A 20203-nucleotide genomic window follows, 5' to 3' on the forward strand; every position below is an offset into this window, starting at 1 on the left:
GTGAAGCCACAGAAAATTCTGAAAACTTACAGTCTGGCTAACATGTGCTCATGCCTGTCAAATATTCATTATAATGAACAGAAGTAACTTCCCCAAAGCCCCTCTAACCTGGGCTGACAGGGGAAGACACTGGGAAACCTCTTCCTCCATTGATTAGGCAGTTCAGCCCACCAATGAGGGATCCTGCCCAGGTCAGATTCTCTCTCTACAGCAAAGCACCCACCCTGGGGAGACCCTGTTTGGAAGTCATGATCGAGGTGAGCCCACCTTTCCATCATGTACTCCAGGTTGGCCAGCCTCGCTTCCCCTGTGGAGACAATGTGGATGGCGTAGGAGCTGAGGGAGCGGTGGATAAAGCCCCGGGAATGCAGGTATCTCAGGGCGTCGGAGATCTGGAGCAGCAGGTGCACGATCACCTCCATGTGCAACACGGGGAACTGGGCCCGCTGCAAGCAAGAACAAAGGATGCTGCAAAGGGCTTCACAGTTTCCAGTCTTTTGTATTGACCTTCATGACAGCCACCAGGTGTCATGACAGCCACCTGCTGTCATGGTGGGGAACCTAAGATTCAATGAGGTTAAGTGACCAGCCTGAGGTCCCACTGACTCAGGGCCCCTGACTCCAAACCTGGGTTCCTCTCCCTTAGCCAAGCTGCTTGATATTACCAAAAAAATGAGGAGAAAAGTCCTCAAACCTGGTCTGCACCTCCAGTGTGGGCCCCACCGCCACTGGCAATGCCAAGCCTGTGCTGCGGGAGAACTTGACACACAAAGGACAATCCAGCCCCTGCTGTGGCCAGAGGACCTAGAAAGTTTACTCCAGGAGGACAGAAATCCCCTCATACTAAGACACCCAGTCACAGGAGCTCTCTTCTCTCCCCAGAAGTGGCATTGTAAGTCAACGCCCTCCCCCGAGGAGAGGAAAGGGAACTCTAACACTGAGAGGTGAAACCCGAAACCCAGGCAGGAGGAGGGGTGAGCCGTTTCAGGGAAGGGCCCTTCCTGCAGGCTCTTTTCTCACTCCAGCCTAGGGTCTTCAAAACAAAGCCATGGAGAAAGAAAAACCAATCTATCAGGACCTTTTGGAAGTCACATTTCAGGCCAAAGCAAGCTCCCACGGAGTCTGTGTGTCCCATACCCTCCACCAGGAAAGCTGAAAAGTAGGAAGAGACAGACAAGGCCTTGCATATAAAGGTCCCAGAGGGCAGCGGTCCCCAACCTTTCTGGCACCAGGGACCAGTTTTGTGGAAGACAATTTTTCCACAAAATGGGGGCGGGGGAGGTAAAGTATCCAGATGCTTCAAGCACGTCACATTTATTGCGCCCTTTATCTCTATTATTATTACATCAGCGCCATCTTAGACCATCAGGCTCTAGGAGGCTGAGGGCCCCTGCGTTAGGGCACAAGGGAAAATGCCAGGAAACAAGGCCAGAGACTGTTTGGTTACTGTGAGCTACAAGTGTGGCTGTGTGTTTTCTGGGTCTACTGAGCTCTCAGATGTGTGATTAAAAAAGCCAGACTAACAATAATAAAATCACACTAGTTCCAATGTGCTGATTAGCTTTAAACGGTGCATTACACAGCCCCCCTCAGAGTAAAGAATTAGGAGATTTCTCTTCTATGCGTGCACAAATGGGAACTCTGCTCCTGGGGTAAAAGAAGAGAGAGAAAGGGAAAGGAGAGCTGGAGTGGCGGGGAAAGGCAGCAAGGGGAAAATGCGGGGAAACAGGCATTCACCCGTTCGTGGAGGACACTGAACAGCGTGCCCACCGTGACGCGCTCGTACACGAGGCGGGTCTTCTCCAGGTCCGGGGACAGGCACACAGCCATCAGCTGCAGCAGGTGGGGGTGCCGCAACTTGCTGCAGAGGCAAAGAGGACAGGATGAAACGATGGGTGCTTTCCTTTCTTCTGGGCTCCCTGAACACATTCCACACAAATTCTATTTACACACAATGTTTTGCTAAGAAAGTGGGATGGGGTAGGGGTTGAGTTCTCTGTTGATGGAATTCTCGGCTTTTCACTGATCAGAACCTGAAGGCTTAGGGTCATCGATGACAATGTCACTAACAGCTACTGAGAAAGGGACTCGACATACATCACCTTGATCCTAACAACTAGCTATAGGAAAGGTGCCATTACAGTTACACTCATAGAGATCAAGAAGCAAAGGCCAGGGAGAGGTCAGGCCCAAGGTCACACGTCCCACCCAGCCTCACATCAGAATCCACGTCACGAGCCTGTCCAGCCTCCTTGAGTCCCTTCAGGCTGACTTCCCCAAAACGAAGCGCTTGGCTTTATAGGAGCTGAGTGAAATTGATGAGCCAGGACTATTCCAAGGCCTCAGCACACTGGTATGCAGCCGAGGATGAAGCTCCTGCCCCAGCAAGACATGAAGGACCCGCAGGACTGACCCTGAGCCACAGGGAACCTAGGGTACTGAGACGTGTGGGCATGTCTTCCAAGGAGAGACAGCACACGCGGTCCTGACGGTGGGCCTTGAGGGCTGCAGATGAGCCAGCCAGGCCTGAGGCCGGACCTCAGAGACATGCAGGGAGTCTATTAGCAGACAGAATTGAGCCTCTCACTACCACCATCCCCAGCACCCAGGCTTTTCAAGAATGCTTCTTTCTCCTTCTTGGCAGCCCTGGGAAGTCAAATCAACCCACCAGGAGGAAATGCTAAGACTAAAGAGGCTGGTCTCCACCCTCAGGTACAGCCCTGCATAGCCCTGAACCTGGGTCTGAGACGCTCTTGGGTTTTTCTTGCCTGCTGTGCTCTTGCTCGGCGATTAACAAGTCGGCCAGGCGCAGCCTGCTGCAGTGCGGGTGGGTGGAGAGGTGCAGCTCCTTCACCGTGACCCTGCTCCCGTTCCACACCAGGCTGCCGGGGCAGGAGAGGGAGTGAGCAGGAGGGGTGTGAGCAGGAGGGGGTGAACAGCCACTCTGCAGACACGTGATCAGGGAACAGTGTTTACACAGGTTCTGTACAGCTCCCTCCCCACCCCACGCCCTGCCCCTGCAATGTTGTGTCCTCCCCGCTCCTACCCCCAGGGCCTAAAGCACTTCGGGGACTTAGTACAGGTGGCAGAGAATCACTGAGGGATTTAAGGGAGGGAGTGACTTGATCAGGTTTGCATGTTAGAAAGACCAGGGCACCAGCTGTGTGGGGAGTGGTGGGCCGGGGTGTCTGGAGAATGAGAGGCCAGTTGGGAGGCTGGTCTGGGGAGGGACACAAGGTGGACGGAAGAAGAGAGGACGTGACAAATCGGGGGCTCGGGCAGGAAAACAAGAAGCACGTTTGCACGAGATGCAGAGCTGTGCGGATCTGCAGAGGCCTTCTCAGACGGGGGTGACTGCCAAGCAGGGCAGCAGCAGCCAGGTCCACGGGGGACAAGAGACCTTGGACAGGACAACTCAGGTGATCCTGTAGGACGCTGGTCGCTGGAGACTGAGCCCACCCCAGGGACTTCATCAGAGTCTGATCCTATTACTGCCACCTCTGCTGCATCAGCTGGTGAGAGCCATTAGCCAATGCCTGCGGGGCTTCAGTGCCCTTTGACCTGTATCAGAGGCTAGTCACCACTATGCTGCCTCTCACTCTAGAGAGCAGAGAGGCTGAAACACTGATGTAAGTAATCTTTCAGAGCAGCTGTTCTCAACAAGGGGCCGTCCGGCTCGTCTGTACGCATTCTGGTTGTCGCAGTCATAAATGCAGGGGGTTGGGGGTGCCGGCAGAGCTGCTACTGGAATCCAGTGAGGAGAAACCAGGGACACTCCCAAACAGCCTACGGTGCACAGGACCACCCCCAACAGCCCAGGGGAACAAGAATGTCACTGGCATCCAGATTGAGAAACCCTGATGGAGACATTTGTATTTCAGTATGTCCCTGTGTTCAGGCAGAAACCCTCCCCACACAGGGAAGTCACACAAAGTCCATTCTTCCTGTGGGACTAAATCCGACTTCCACTGGCCAGCTCCCGCTTACTTGGTCATGACCATGTAGGGGCCGCTGAAGAAAGAGAAGGTGGGCTCATCGTCAGCTTGAATCACTTCCTTTTCTCCAATTACTGGAAGAGATCCTAGATAGGCCAGCTGTGTGCCTCCTGTGAGATAAAACTGAAAGCAAAGCACAGTTTCAAATAGTGGGAGAAAAGGGAGAAACAACTACCTCCAGAATCTTGTCAGCTAGCTAAAAATAAAGGTAGGTGCTATTTACCAATTTCCTGGATACCCCTATGGACTGGGTGTAATTCTTTTTATTATCTTTAATCTTCCAAGAAACGCTGCAAGGTTGTGATACTCTTTCCCTCTTGCCGGTGAGGAAACTGAGGCTCAGAGAGAAAGGTCAGACGCCTACAGGAAGCACCAGGCCTCAAGGGACCCTTGAGGCCCCCACAGAACTTGTCTGGGGCCTTCACTGGGAATTAAAGGCTCAGTTCCTAAAACTCCCCAAATCTAGCCCAGAGTCATTGAAAAGAACTCTCTGGGGCTTTCATCATTTTCCAGTAAGGACAGAAACACGGAGGGGTACTTGTCCTGCAAAAGCAGTAAAGAAGAAAACACTCTGGGGAGGACGTGGGAGGCTGTGTTGGACGAAATCATGGGGCCCGAGGCCAGAGCCGGGCCAGGGAATTCCCGAGTGAGTCCCGCAAACAGTGGCTGCTGGTGGCAACCTCTTACCTTTCCAAAGCCAAAGCTGTAGATATTTTGGGCAGAAATGACTCCAGCCTTAAGTAGTCGGTTAGGAGAGCCGTTAGGGTTTCTAAATATTGAAAAGAGGAGGGGAAAGTAAGGAGGAACCATACCCAGAGGACAGTGCTGAACCAAGCTATCAGCATGTGCAGCTGGTTTCGTTGTTACTACTTACAGCCAGCCATCTGAAAGGACCCCCGTGATACCCATTTCCTGGTGTCCATGCCCTTGTGTAGCGATTCGCAGGTCAGAGAGGGCTGACCTGTTAATCCAGCAGGATACTGCGGAAATGACCAAGTGGTGTGAGTTCCAAAGCTAGGCCCCCAGGATTTCTGCCCTGATTTCTCCTGCAGCCCTTGCTCTGGAGAAGGCCAGCTGCCGTGTTGGGAGGATGCTCCAGCAGCCTCATGGGGGCGACAACACCCAGCACTAGTCTGCCAGCCATGCGAGCCACTATCTTGGAACTGGACCCTCCAGTCCCAGAACGCTGCAGCCCACGCTGCCTCCTGACCACATCGTCGTGAGATGTCCTGAGCCAGAACCACCCAGCTAAGCCACTCCCTGATTCCTGACCTACAGAAACCGTGTGAGATATTTACTGTTGTTTGAAGTCACAAAGTTTGGGCTTAGTGCCACAGATAACGAATACAGATGGTCAAAGTTGGAACGAACCATAAAGAGTATCTTGTCCAACTTTTTCTTTTTACAGACGGGAAAAAATGGAGCCAGGAAGGGGAAACCTGCTGGCCTGATGTCACAGAACAGCAGCAGGGACTAGGCTTCGGCTCTGATAGAAGAAATTTGGTCTGCCAAGATCCTAACTCTGGCAGGAGAGGAGGTGGAAGACCTGAACCAAGTAGGGGCTCCAAGGCCGGATGAGGGATTCAGGCGCTTAAACCTGATAGCCCTGCTACTGCTGCTGCTAAGTCGCTTCAGTCGTGTCCGGCTCTGTGCGACCCCACAGACGGCAGCCCACCAGGCTCCTCCGTCCCTGGGATTCTCCAGGCAAGAACACTGGAGTGGGTTGCCATTTCCTTCTCCAATGCATGAAAGTGAGAAGTGAAAGTGAAGTCGCTGATAGCCCTGGGAAGACCCTAAAAGGGTTTTTAGTAGTGAGTGGCACAATTCAGTTTTCATTTTTAAGAGGTCATTCTCCACGCTGAGTAAAGAACCAAGATGGGCAAGAGTACCAGCAAGAGGAGCAGTTAGGAGTAACTGGTCCTTAAGGGAATCATGAACTTCTCTCTCATGAGAAGCATCCAGGTCATGAGAAGAAAACCAGGACTTGATGTGCATAGAATGAGATGGAGGAGCCTGTGAAGAGTGTGACAAGTCCAGCCACCCCGATAACAGGAAAAGATGCCATCAGAGAAAATCACAAGGGACACAATTTTCCACATATAAATCCTAAGTCAATAAGGCCCAGAAAACTTAAAATAACTCTCCTGAGCATGAGGAGAAGCCTGGATGGAGCCCACCTCCAGCAGCTGTGATTGGAGGCTGGGGAGGTTGCCCACCCAGGTGGCAGCAAGTCTCAGGCCAGCTTCAAACAGCCTGAGGAAACTTATATTAAGCATTTGCAGTCATCTGCAACCTTAGAAATAAAGGAACATGCTTTCCACGGTTCTGAGGTGACCAAAAAAAAAGCTAGCCAGCTGTTCTGCTGAGAAAGGGTTTTCTGCTGGGCAGCCTAGACCAGAAAAGTTCCTTCCTTCCCTCCTAACCATATGGTGCTTCCCACTGGAGCCCAGAACTCATTTCCCCAGACATTCCTGGAAGCAGGGAGCAGGAGTGGTTGGCACACTGATGGATTTGAGGCCACATCCTCTCCCTCGACGCTCACCCCTTTGGGTGGGCAGGTGCTGGAAGAACTAGTGTGGGGGGACCAAGGTGGCCCAGGTTGCAGGGCTCCCACAGGGAAGGCTGGGTGATGCAGAACATCCAAGTCTGCTTGAGGCAGCACTCACCCCGGCATGAGGCCCCCAAACCGGGGCACGCCACTAATGAGCCGCTGAGGGGAGTCAATCTTCTTCAGGAGGTCAGAGAAGCCCTGGATGACAGCCTGCATGTGCGCAGCACAGCGCTGCATGAACTCCACCATCTGCAACAGACGGCAGGGACGGTCAACCCCACACGGCTAACAGCGAGCCTGGCTTTCAGTGGGCCCAGAATGGTCTGAGGAGACAGGAGCCCCCCACAGGGAAATCTCTGGCAAGGGAAGGGGCCAAGAGATTGACTAAAGATATGGAATGAGATTATTCCATTTTCAGGGAGTTTATTTGACGATAATTTCCTCCAAATCCTTCATTCAACAGATGACGAAACTGAGGAAGGAGTATTATTTTAACTTGTTTCCAAGGCCCAGTTGCTAATGAGCAGGAGAACCAGAGGGAGGGGACTCTGCCCATCTCCCCCTTCCCTCCATGTGCCCAGCACTGCAAGTCTTTTATTCTTTCCATTTGTTAGATTATTTAGCCCTCATTAAAATATATCATGCCTGCCAGCATGTGGCTACAGACAAGTTACTTAATGTCAATGCACTTCCGTTTCCCCATCTGTAAAATGGAGACAATAATAGGACCTACCCGAGAGTTGTTGTAAAGATTAAATGAGTTAATATTTAACTAGTTTAATTCAGAACATCTGATGCAGGGTAAGTGCTAGTTAAGGGTCAGACAAAATCACATTTGTCCTCTCTCCCCACTGACTGGATGACCAGAAAAACTGACCTAGGTTTTACAGTTGGTTAACTTGCTTCATCCCAGCTGTGTGTGCCCAGTGCTGATGGCAAGGCCACTGCAAGCCCTGTGCTGTCCCCAGACCAGCCTCTGGCCCTGCGCTGTGTCACAGGCACGTCTGCAGAGCAGGCCCACCCTTACCACGGTGCTGCGCTCCTTCCCTGATGCCAGAGCCCAGGTCTGTGGGTTTCGACCCTTCTCGTCGTGGAGTCGAAGATCCCCCCCTGCATCCAGCAGTTTGCTGAGGATCCACTGGTTGCCTGAAAATGCTGCTGCATGGACAGGAGTGCTCCCATCAAAGCAGCGGCTGGAGGAGGGGAGGGGTACAATGAGTGTCCATGGAAACACCCCTCCCCTTCCATGGATAACACAGGACTCCCTTACTGCAAAGGCAACCTTTGGTAATAGGAGAACTGTATTAACACCATTAGTGACATACCAGTAACACCGTTAACACTCCCATCTTCACCACCACCGTTCAAGGAGTATTATTCCTCAATTTACAGATGAGGAAACAAAAAGGGCAAAGCCAAGATTCACACCCAGGCATGGATCTGGTTCAAAACCCAGTGTTCTGTCTCCGCTGTCCCCTGACGCTGGCTGCCCTGAAGCCTTCATGTCTTTAGTGCCACGTGGTCAGGCTGGTGAAGCACAGCCTAACCAGAGATCATCTCATGTGAGAATGTCTCTATCTCCCAAGTGCTACGGTAGAGGCCCACAAACCTTGGCATCAGCAATGTGGTCCAGCACCTACAACTCAGAAAAATTTAACCAAAGCCAATAAACTATCTGAGACATGAAGGGACATCCTTCATGAGATGTGAAGATATGATATGCAGCTGTGGTTTCCAAACATGGTTGCACATCAGGATCACCTACAGAGCTTGCTTTTTTTTTTTTTTGGCCATGCCAAGCAGCATGCAAGATTGTAAGTTTCCCAACCAAGGGATCAAACTTGAGCTCCCTGCATGGAGTCTGAACCACTAGGGAAGTTCCAGAGCTTGCTCTCTTTAATTTAAAAAGAAACAAAAATGGGAGAAGGAAGGGGAAAAGAAAGGAGAAGAAATTTTAAAAATAATAATAAAAAAAGGAAGAGGAAAAGAAGAAGATAAGAAGAAAGTCTCCCAATTCCAGACCCACAATTCTCTTGCCTAGAGGCAACTACTGTTACCAGTTTTTGTATCCTTCCAGAAATCTTTTATGCACGTACAAGTAGGAATAAGAATATGCTATACTGGGAATTCCCTGGTGGTCCAGTGGTTAGGACTTGGCACTTTCACCACTGCTGAGAGCCTGGGTTCAATCTCCAGCCAGGTAATTAAGATCCCACAAACCATATAACATGGCCAAAAAAAACAAACCAAGAATGCTATATTAACTGTTATGCATTTAAATTTTTTCTTTTAACAATATATCAATATGAAAACATACAAGCCACCTCAATTCCTTTTTAATAGTTGCACAGTATTCCAATATACAGACATACCATAATTTATTTAATAAGTCATTGGGATATTTGTCAAAAATACAGATATCAGACTACACAGCATACTGAATCAGAATCTGCAAGCATGGTGCTCAGGAATGTGTACTTTTTACAAGTTCCCCAGGGGATGCCAGTGAGGCAGTGGACTGTCTCATTGTGAGTTCTCTCCTATTCTTAGCTCTGATGAGCAGTCCAGCACACTGTACTATGTGAACTGTAACATTCTCCTTGCTTTAAAAATAAATTTGTATATAATGTTTTACAGCTTTCTAATCATTCTTCCCATAAAGAGTAAGAGAGCTGGGTAGGAAGAGAGAAGATATTATTTTTTATTTCTCATGAATGCTAAGGAAGAAAGGAATAGTATTTCTTATGCCCAATGAACCATACAAGAGAATCCAGGTTCAAGTGGTATCAAAATGTGTTGCTTTGTTAATTTATCCTAGAGGCTGAAAATTGGAGGCCCACAGACTGATTTGGCAACCCAGAGGCATATTTTATTTGGTCCATATAGTCTTTTTAAACAAGACTTTAAAGTAATAGACAATATTTAACACTTTGGGGATTTCACAATAAAAGTTGGGATTTTTAGTCTCTTGGAAAATCTGGCCTTCATGGCTTCCCTTTTCTGCCCAGTTGCATCAGATGCTACTTAGACAGAGCCTGTACCCACTGAACCCACTTAATCCTGCAGGCATCTGACTCTGTGACCTCAATAAGCCCAAGCCATCACAGCATTTCCACGGAGCTCTTAGGAATACATTCTCCCCCCAGAAATTTCCTTTCACCTTGATGGAAGATATTTTTAAAGTACATGAAAGTGTTTCTATCACAAAATTAAAAGCTAAGGGGCCTACCTTCCTCCTCCTGATATTGTCCTTTCCCACCTCCTCCTCTTATGATGGAGATTTCTAAAAAGGGAATTTCTGAATTCTTCAGGTGCTACTGGTCTCATACTTGTCATTAACACAATGCACCATTATGGACCAGCCATTTAAACTTTCTGGGGGGTCAGTCCCCTAATCAGGAGTATTAAAGATTATTTTTCTTTTGCTTTTTTATTATTATAATTTTATTTTTTTATTTACTTATTTTTACTGAAGAACTGCAGGCAGGGCTATTTGTGAGTTTTGATACAGTAGAGACAGAGTGTATATGAGTCCAGAAAAATTCTGGAAGCAAACAAAGCAAAATGTTCATTATGTTATCTTTGGGTTACAGAATTCTCATACTGACTAGTTTTCCCCTTATACTTCTCCAGGCTTCCATTTTTTCCCCCTCTAAGTAAACAATCTTATAACAACAACAACAAACTTCCAAAATCAGTACTTAAAAAAAAAAAATACATTAAGTAGGGCCTCCTTGGAGAAGGCAATGGCAACCCACTCCAGTACTCTTGCCTGGAAAATCCCATGGACGGAGGAGCCTGGTGGGCTGCAGTCCACGGGGTCGCTAAGAGTCAGACACGACTGAGCGACTTGACTTTCACTTTTCACTTTCATGCATTGGAGAAGGAAATGGCATCCCACTCCAGTGTTCTTGCCTGGAGAATCCCAGGGACAGGGGAGCCTGGTGGGCTGCCGTCTATGGGGTCGCACAGAGTCGGACATGACTGAAGCGACTTAGCAGCAGCAGGGCCTCTCTCTATTAGATACGAAAGCTATTTTATGACATGATTGTACATATTCTGGCATTTCTGTGAAAATTAGCTGGAATCATGTAAATACTCAAAATTTGTTTCCAGTTCTTTTTAATGGAAACTGTAAAAATATCTGCTTTTGCCTGTTACCTTGGAAGGCCCTGGGTAAAGCAAAAAGTCCTACAGGGACAGAAGAAATGTTCACTTTTAGCTACCTCATTACAGTGTGTTTGCTCTTTCATATTAAAATTTGGACCATTACTCAAATTCTTCTAAATCACAACTACAAATGTCATCCTGACAAAGCAATGCCAAGTATCACTGATTAAGAACTTAGCTGTGGGGTACGTTAAAGTGCTTTTAAATACAAACAATAATATGGATGGAACTATACAAGCAGTACTTGTTAATGACTAAATTAATTAATGAATAGTGAGGTTCACTTATTTCATAGGGTCTAGTAAAACTGCTCAGAAAACTATTAACAGTTTAAAATTCCCTGGTGGTCTAGTGGGTTTTTAAAGAGACTTTTAGAGAAATCGATCAGTAGTGTCTCTTTGCGACCCCAAAGACTGTAGTTTATCAGGCTCCTCCATCCATGGGGTTTTCCAAGCCATGGGATTTTCCAGGCAAGAGTACTGGAGTGGGTTGCCATTTCCTTCTCCAGGGGATCTTCCCAACCCAGAGATCAAACCCAGGTTCCCCAAATTGCAGGCAGCTGCTTTACCATCCTAGCCACAGCACTCTAGTGGTTAGGACTCTAACTTTCCACTGGGGGCCTGGGTTTAATTCCTGGTCAGGGGACTAAGATACTGCAAGCTGTGCAACCAATACAATAAAATAAAGCATGTTTCAATATAAGTGTACAAATGTAGTTCATCAACATAAATTAGTAAAGCTTCTTTTACTATCTTGTTAGTTTCCAAACACTTCATCTTTAGTGCGTATTTTCTAGATAGTGCTCTTATTATACTTACTGATTTGGATCTGCTCCATAATCCACCAGGACATCAACTAATTTTGTAAGGCCTAATAATGCTGCAATGAAAAGGGCTGTCTGGCCCAAGGAGTTAACTGCATCAACATAAATTCCTGCAAAACAAGTATCAGGATTAATGCAAATACAAGAGAAAAATTAAAATTCCTTTATACAGTATTTTTAAATTAAAGTGAAAAATGAAAGCCCTCATTACTGATAGTAACGTAAGTGAAAAATGTTTAAAAGTCACCCAGTCGTGTCTGTTTGTGACCCAAAGGACTGAAACTTGTCAGTATCCTCAAAATCACTGTAGATGGTGACTGCAGCCATAAAATTAAGACGCTTGTTCCTTGGGAAAGTTATGACCAACCTAGACAGCTTGCTGAAAAGCAGAGGCATTACTTTGCCAACAAAGAAAGGTCCATCTAGTCAAAGCTATGGTTTTCCCTGTAATCATGTATGGATGTGAGAAGTGGGCTATAATGAAAGCTGAGCACCGAAGAATTGATGTTTTTGAATTGTGGTGTTGGAGAAAACTCTCGAGAGCCCCTTGGACTGCAAGGAGATCCAACCAGTCCATCCTAAAGAAAACCCGTCCTGAATATTCTTTGGAAGGACTGACGCTGAAGCTAAAACTCCAATACTTTGGCCACTTGATGCAAAGAACTGACTTAGAAAAAGACCCCGACGCTTTAGATTAAAGGCAGGAGAAAAGCAGACGACAAAGAATGAAACGGTTGGATGATATCATCAACTCGATGGAAAGATGTTTGGGTGTATTAATTAGCAATGGATAGGAAAGCTAGGCGTGTAGGACACAACTAAACAACTGAACTGAATCACTCCTACTCCAAAGAAAAAAAGACCTTTCTGACCGCGGTAGTCGTGGTTCAGAACCACAACTACAAAGACCACACTACTCCACGAGTAATACCAATAGTAACTAATAATGAAAAAAATCAAGTGTTCCAAGTAGAACACTTAAAAGCTACTTGTATAACACCATTTAAAAGAATACCTGAAACCACTCAGATTACGTTCTCTCCCTCTTCACCTCCGAAAGGAAGAGAAGAACGATCATCAATGGCTAGCGGCAGTTGCAAAAGCAACACCAAAAGCCGACTTCACGCTCAGGAGAGAACGCTTTATCTCGTCCTCGTGGTTTCGGGTGCTCTACACGTTCAGAGAAACTTCTCTAGTAACGAACTATAGAAATGATCCCTGAAAGTATAGTCTTAGTAACACACTGCTGGTGTTCAGGAAGTGTACAAAAGGCACACATATTGTACTGATGGTGAGTTTGTTTTTTTTTTTAAACGCATTTTTCTTTCAAAATATACACTGGCATGTGGCATGTGTTGTCTAAAGAATCGTTGCATTACCAAAGACTAACAAAGCTTTTGGAACACTCTCACCGGTTCAGAGGACATTTCTAGTTGCTACTTAATTAACATACGGTTTTTAAGCAGCCAATCACACGCCAGTTATTTCCAACCCCTCCCCGTTTGTCCCGGCAGGCCTGCAGCATCAGGATTACGTAAAAAGCTGACGACTACAGACTGCGCGGCAGACAGCCTTCCGCCTCTTTTGAGATTGGCGGCCGAAGCAAGGAGGCCTTTCACTAGAGGACCAAGTGGATGGTGGAAGGAACACATTGAAGCCAAAACCTATTAAATTTGCAAACCGCTTTATGCTATGATCAAAAGGCCAAAATAAAAATATTGTTCGGGATTTTTTTTTTCCAAACCAAGGCATTTTTATGTAGATAAAAATTGCGTTTAAATAAGCAGAACAGTACGTCATTCCCCTGCTTAGAGCTTTGGTAGTGTCAGCTACAATCTGGCGCTTGCCATGGGTGCTTGCTACCTACCTCTACAAGGTTTAAATTATATGCTGCTGATCTTCAGCACACCCTGAAGGAGTTCGAGGCGGAGAGCAGAAATGAGGCACTCTGTGCTTGGAGAAAACTGGCAGGACAGGTCCTCAGACAGTTAGATATTCTAGGAGCTCACTTTATGAGCCCAATTCTTGTATCTCCTCATAGTTAGGAAAGCACTAAAATCCTTCATGGTGACACCACTTTCTCGTGACTTGCAGAAGCTTCACGAGAGCAGCAGAAACTTTCTAAGGAAAAAAATGTGCTTGATTGAATGTACCCTCCCTTTACCAAAATCACGTATATACTGACCTTTCCCCCTACCTCTATGGAACAGTTTCTCAGCTATCTGAAATCCTGTCTCCCAGGCTGCAGTCCTCATATTACTCCAAATAAAACTTGACTCCTAACTCTCACGTTGTGCATTTTTTTTAGTCCAGCGTTACTTCCCAACTCTTGGGCTAAAGATAGCCTTTCTCTAAACAGTTTACCAAGTCCCATAGGGTCTGGCCCACACGAGTCTATCCAGCCTTATTTTGCACCAAATCCCCCCTCACTTCAGCCATAATGAACCATGTGTGTGCATGTGTGCTAAGTCACTTCAGTCGTGTCCAGCTCTGTGCAACCCTGTGGACTGTAGTCTCCCAGCCCCTCGTACTTATCACGTTCCTTTGCACAAGCTGTTCTGCCAGGAATGTTGGAAACGATGGACATTTCACCCTACTCTGGAATATTCAATAAACCAATACAACATGAAGTCTGAGTTGAAACAGTGGGAAGAAGAATAAACTTCCTCTAAAGCTTGAAAAAAAATTGAAAAATGAGAAAATATTCAGTGCTGCAGAAGAGGTGGGAACACAGGACACTTTCCTAAATGCAACTGGAAGTGTGAACAGTTACAATGCCTTTGGAAAGCAATGTAGCAAAATATATTAAAAATTTGACCCAGAAATCCCACTTTGAGTATTAAAAACCCATTATATAAAATTTTATTACAAAGTACTCTATCAAAGCATTGTTTCTAGTAAAACAAACAGCCAATAAAGAAATCTTAATATCTACCAGTACAGGCACAGTTGAATAAATTATGATAAAACATAATAAAATATAAAGCAGTTGACTAAAATGAATTAGATCTCTATCAGTTAGAATACAGATAGACAAAATGTACTATTAAATGGGAAAAGCAAAAATCTAAGCAAGCAGGCAACATTAGGGGGTTCAATCAATGAGTGGATATGAGCTAAAATGATGGATTTGAAGTATCTAACAGAGTTTAGCAAATAACACCTACTTCAACTCCAGTACTTTGGCCACCTCATGCAAAGAGTTGACTCATTGGAAAAGACTTTGATGCTGGGAGGGATTGGGGGCAGGAGGAGAAGGGGATGACAGAGGATGAGATGGCTGGATGGCATCACTGACTCGATGGACGTGAGTCTGAGTGAACTCCAGGAGTTGGTGATGGACACGGAGGCCTGGTGTGCTGCGATTCATGGGGTCAAAAAGAGCTAGACATGACTGAGCGACTGAACTGAACTGAACTATAAATATTAAAAATTAAAATTCCAACACTTTTTAAACCAGTAATGGGATTTAAGCTTAAAAAGTAATCCGTTTTGGACTTCTTTGGTGGTCCAATGGTTAAGAATCTGCCTGCCAATGCAGGGGACACAAGTTGGGTCCCTGGTTTGGGAAGATCCCACATGCTGCAGGGCAACTAAGTCCCTGCACCACAACTACTGCACTGGTGCTCCGCCATAAGAAAAGTCAACACAATGAGAAACCTTAACACCGCAACTAGAGAGGTGCCCCCTGCTCGCCGCAACTAGAGGAATCTCAGCCACAGCAACAAAAACTCAGCACAGCCAAAAATGAATATATAAAGTTTTTCAAATGATAATCTATTTTGTGCAAGTGATACAGGTGCTTTTAGATGTCCACCACCCTCCAAGTTGCTGGCATCTGAAATAAAGCAATTTTTTCTTTCCACCAACCTGGCCTATTTACTGGCTTTTGAGCAGCGAGCAGCTGGACCCCCACACACACACTAGGTCACACAGGTTTTCCACAGACAAAAGGCAGGCTGAAGACACGAGCGGCAAGGATTATGGGGCCCCACTGCATTTCAGGAGAAGCTCTTTAGCCTGGAATTTATGGCATTCTAGAGTCTGGTCCAATTTGCCTTTCAGTGCTTACTTCCTAAAACATCTTGTACATACTCTATCCTTCACACACACACACACTAAACTAACTGCTATTTGTTCACTCCTTTATTGTTTGCTCCGATATAAAGTCCATTTGATCATGTTTGTTAAATGAACAACCAAATGAATAAACTTACAGTATCAACTTACTACTTTTTTATCCACTACTACTTTCTTAAGCATTAAGAACAAAACAAGGCAAAACAAACACCATCAGAGACGGCTCTGAATTTCTGCTGATAGTGATTTTGAATGATTTTGTTGTCTTTTCCTGTTTCTTAAAATATAAATATATGAATTTCAAAAAAATGAGAAAAGCAACTTACAGAACGTTACAGTGTGATACCAATTTCATAAAGGCAGATTAGCAATTTTAGACTATATTTGTATATCTTTGATTCCACTGGTTAAAATAACTTATTTTTTGTAATAGAAGACTGAAGGACATCCCAGCTTTGTCAAAGCACTAGGAATGTGTGCTCAGCTCTGTCTGAATCTTTGCCACCCCATGGACTATAGCTCACCAGGCTCCTTTGGCCATGCGATTCTCCAGGCAAGACTACTGGAGTGGGTTGCCATTTCCTTCTCCAGGGGATCTTTCCATCCCAGGGATCAAACCCTCATCTCTTGAGTCTCCTACATTACCAGGAGGATTCTTTACCACTGCACCACCAGGGCTTCCCAATAAAAACATTTTTTCTTTAATATTTATTTATTTGGTTGCACCAGGAGCTTCCCAGGTAGGACAGTGGTAAAGAATCTGCCTACCAATGTAGGAGGTGCAAGACACTTTAGGTTTGATCCCTGGGTAGGGAGGATCCCCTGGAGGAAGAAACGGCAACCCACTCCAGTATTTCTCACCTGGAAAATTCCATGGACAGAGGAACCTGGCGGGGTACAGTCCAGGGGGCTGAAAAGAGTTGGTCATGACCGACTGACTGAGTATGCACCCACAATAGGTCTTTGTCGCAGCACATGGAATCTTTAGCTGAGGCATCTGAACTCTGAGTAGTGGCATGTGGGATCTAGTTCCCTGACCAGGGATAGAACCTGGGCTCCCTACACCAACAGGGAAGTCCCTACGCCAACTGGACCAACAGGGAAGTCCCAATTTTTATAATAAAAACATTTTTAACAGGGACTTCCCTGTTGGTCCAGTGGTTAGGAGTCCATGCTTCCACCGCGAGGAGCACGGGTTCAGTCTTTGGTCAGGTAATTAAGATCCTGCAGGCTGTGCAGCATCCAAAAAAAAAAAACAAAAACAATTTTTTTTTTAACAGAAAAATACGTTTTAAAAATAATCACCCAAGAAAGCATGTTCCAGATATTTCCTGACAAGTGATTTCTTAAAGCCATGAACTCAAGTGAAAAGTGAAAATAGGACAAAAGTAATCATTAAAAATTTAAGCACAGGGACCAGGGTAAGTGAAACTGCAAGGGGAAACTGGCTTAACTTACTAGTATGAAAATTGAATTGGCTGAATATATGCTGTTGCTATGGATTTAAAAAAATATTCACAACCTCAAAGTGGAGAGTTGTTTTATGTGGTGGGAAATTTTAGGCCTTCCAAGCCTGGGAGATAGCATCTCAAGTGACCCTGAGAGAACTGCTCTGAGGAGGCTAGGGGAGGAGCCAGGTTCTATAGAAGTGTTGCAACAAAGGGCAGGTAGTCTGAATGTCAAAAGATTATTCTTAATTAAAGAAAACCAGGTATCTCAAGTGAAGGAATTTAGTGCTTGTCTATGGATGAGGCAAGAGTTTGGGCTCACGGAAACACTCCTTTGATACTCAGCGAACGGGGGCCAGCAGTCTCAGTTCTGAGCCTCCTCAAAGCTCACCATGGGGAGTGGCTGCAGTTCTGAGCCTCCTCAAAGCTCACCATGGGGAGTGGCTGCGGTCTGACAGTGCTCAACGGATGGCAGATGTTCTTCCTGAGTTTCCTCAGGGCTCACAGCTCACATCTGTGGGGGCTGCGATTGCTGATGACTGTGACATCCTTGTTTACTTATATGACAGGAAATACTTTATTTCTCACTGTTTATCTCTCCTCTTCTTTTCTTGGCTGCACCACTTGACTTGTGGGATCTTAGTTCCCCAACTAGGGATTGAACCCTTGGCAGTGGCAACGTGGAGTCCTAACCAGTGGTTGTTGCTGTTCAGTCACTCAGTCGTGTCTGACTCTTTGCAACCCCAGGCTTCCCTGTCCTTCACCACTCCTGCGGGAGTTTGCTCAAACTCATGTCCATTGAATCAGTGATGCCATCCAACCATCTCTACCAGGGAATTCCCTGAATATGAGTACTTAAATAAGGGCAGTTTTCAAAAGGCATTACTACCTCTAACAGGAAATTAAGCCTGCTTTTACCTAAAGAGAACAATATATAATATTCAGTAGAATTAAGAGATTTTGCTGATCTCTCTAGCTCAGGGAGCAATGACAAGTGTAAAGTATTAACAGCCCCAGCATAAAGCTAGAGTAGCTTTCGAAGATAGATGTCAGGAAAAATATACGATCTATTAGCCTGAAATAATTTAAAAGGGAGGTTCAAAAGAGAAATATTTAGATGAAGAAAATAAAAAGATCAGCATACTATACTAAAAAGGCTGATTTTAAACTGCACTTAGTTAAACTAACCTAATAAAAGAAAAAATCAACACTGAGGGGGCAAAGAAACCATCTTAAAACAACTAAGGATATATCAAAATTAAGTTTAAAGCTACTTTGAATCCATTTTCCAAGCAATTTCCTATCCTATTATACATAACAATATTGGTGTGTCAGCTAATTGAGTATCAAAGCCCAGACTGCTATGTATTTCCCTGCAGCCCGTGGGAAATGTTCAGTGACTTCAGTCGTGTCTGACTCTTTGCAACCCTACAGACTGTAGCCCACCAGTCTCCTCTGTCCATGGCAGTTCCCAGGCAAGAATCCTGGAGTGGGTTGCCAAGTCCTCCAGGGGATCTTCCCCACCTGTGGATCGAACCCGCCTGCATTGCAAGCTTATCCTTTACCTCAGAACCACAAAAGCCCTTCACTCAAAAAAATCAAATGAAGGATACTTCAGTACCCATTGAACAAGTGGGAGAAAAACAGGCTCAGTTGCTAGATAGACAAACTTCACCTCCAAGAAATATATGAAATGAAAACCAAAAAACAAGACACTAGCAGAAAAATCTACTTAACCACATTAAGAACATATGTATGGAAACCACATATGGGGAAAATTAAAAATGAAGTCACTCAGTCGTGTCCAACTCTTTGGGACCCCATGGACTGTAGCCTACCAGGCTCCTCTGTTCATGGGATTTTCTAGGCAATAGTACTGGAGTGGATTGCCATTTCCTTCTCCAAAGGATCTTCCCTTTGAACCCAGGGATCGAACTCGGGTCTCACGCATTATAGACAACACTTTACCATCTGAGCCACCAGGGAAGTCCATTAAAAATGAAGTCGCTTAGTCATGTCCAACTCTTTGTGACCCCATGGACTGTAGCCTACCAGGCTCTTCTGTCCATGGGATTTTCCAGGCGATAGTAGTGGAATGGATTGCCATTTCCTTCTCCAAAGGATCTCCAGAGTCCACATATGGGGAAACAATGGGAACAGTAAGAGATTTTTTTTTTGGTTGGGGGGCCTCCTAAATTACTGCAGATGGTGATGGCAGCCATGGAATTATAAGACACTTGCTCCTTGGAAGAAGAGCTATGTCCAACCTGGACAGCATATTAGTAATGTAGAGACATTACTTTGCCAACAAAGGCCCATCTAGTCAAAGGTACAGGTTTTCCAGTAGTCATGTATGGATGTGAGAGTTGAACTAAAAATAAAGCTGAGTGCCAAAGAATTGATGCTTTTGAACTGTGGTGTTGGAGAAAACTCTTGAGGGTCCCTTAGACTTCAAGGAGATCCAACCAGTCGATCCTAAAAGAAATCAGTCCTGAATATTCATTGGAAGAACTGATGCTGAAACTCCAATCTGATGCAGAAAACTGACTCATTGGAAAAGACTCAGATGCTGGGGAAGTTTGAAGGCAGGAGAAAAAGGGGACAAGAGAATGAGATGGCTCAATGGACTTCAGTTTGAACAAGCTGTGGGGAGTTGATAATGGACTGGGAAGCCCAGTGTGCTACAATCCATGGAATTCCAGAGTCAGACACAGCTGACTGACTGAACTGAAGGGAACCACTCACAAGTATCCTCTCAGAGAAAATATAACACAATCAAACACAGAAATTATAGCTCTAATGACTGCAAATAAAGCCAAAAAATAAACAACATCTAACATAATAAAACAATTATAAACAAAACCACTCAGATGGTGTCCTGTCTCTCTTACTCTCCCAAAAGAAGAGAAGAACGGTCATCAATGGCCAGTGGCAGCTGCAGAAACAACACCAAGGGCCAGCTTCACGCTCAGGAGAGAACACTGCGTCTCCTCCTCATGGTTTCGGGTGCTCTACACGATCAGAGAAACTTCTCTAGTAACAAACTATAGAAATGATCCCTGAAAGTATAGTCTTAACCTCCATTCCCTGCCGCTACCAGGCCTGTGCTAGCTGTGGACTTTTCACTGAGGGCAAC

At 45.7% G+C, this 20203-nt stretch overlaps 1 protein-coding gene across 1 annotated transcript in view; it reads right to left on the bottom strand.

Moving 5' to 3' along the window:
- Positions 1-20203, bottom strand: part of TEX14 (testis expressed 14, intercellular bridge forming factor) — a 112063-nt gene that overhangs the window by 53966 nt on the left and 37894 nt on the right. Inside the window, exons 2-9 of the mRNA XM_018064130.1 lie at positions 11535-11649; positions 7574-7739; positions 6662-6795; positions 4682-4764; positions 3988-4135; positions 2769-2882; positions 1738-1861; positions 268-446 (exon numbers count right to left, since the gene is read on the bottom strand). Of these exons, the coding sequence (XP_017919619.1) occupies positions 268-446; positions 1738-1861; positions 2769-2882; positions 3988-4135; positions 4682-4764; positions 6662-6795; positions 7574-7739; positions 11535-11649 (1063 nt within the window). The remainder of the gene's footprint in view (positions 1-267; positions 447-1737; positions 1862-2768; positions 2883-3987; positions 4136-4681; positions 4765-6661; positions 6796-7573; positions 7740-11534; positions 11650-20203) is intronic.

This window comes from Capra hircus, chromosome 19, assembly GCF_001704415.2.
Source record: "Capra hircus breed San Clemente chromosome 19, ASM170441v1, whole genome shotgun sequence".
Lineage (NCBI taxonomy): Eukaryota > Metazoa > Chordata > Mammalia > Artiodactyla > Bovidae > Capra > Capra hircus.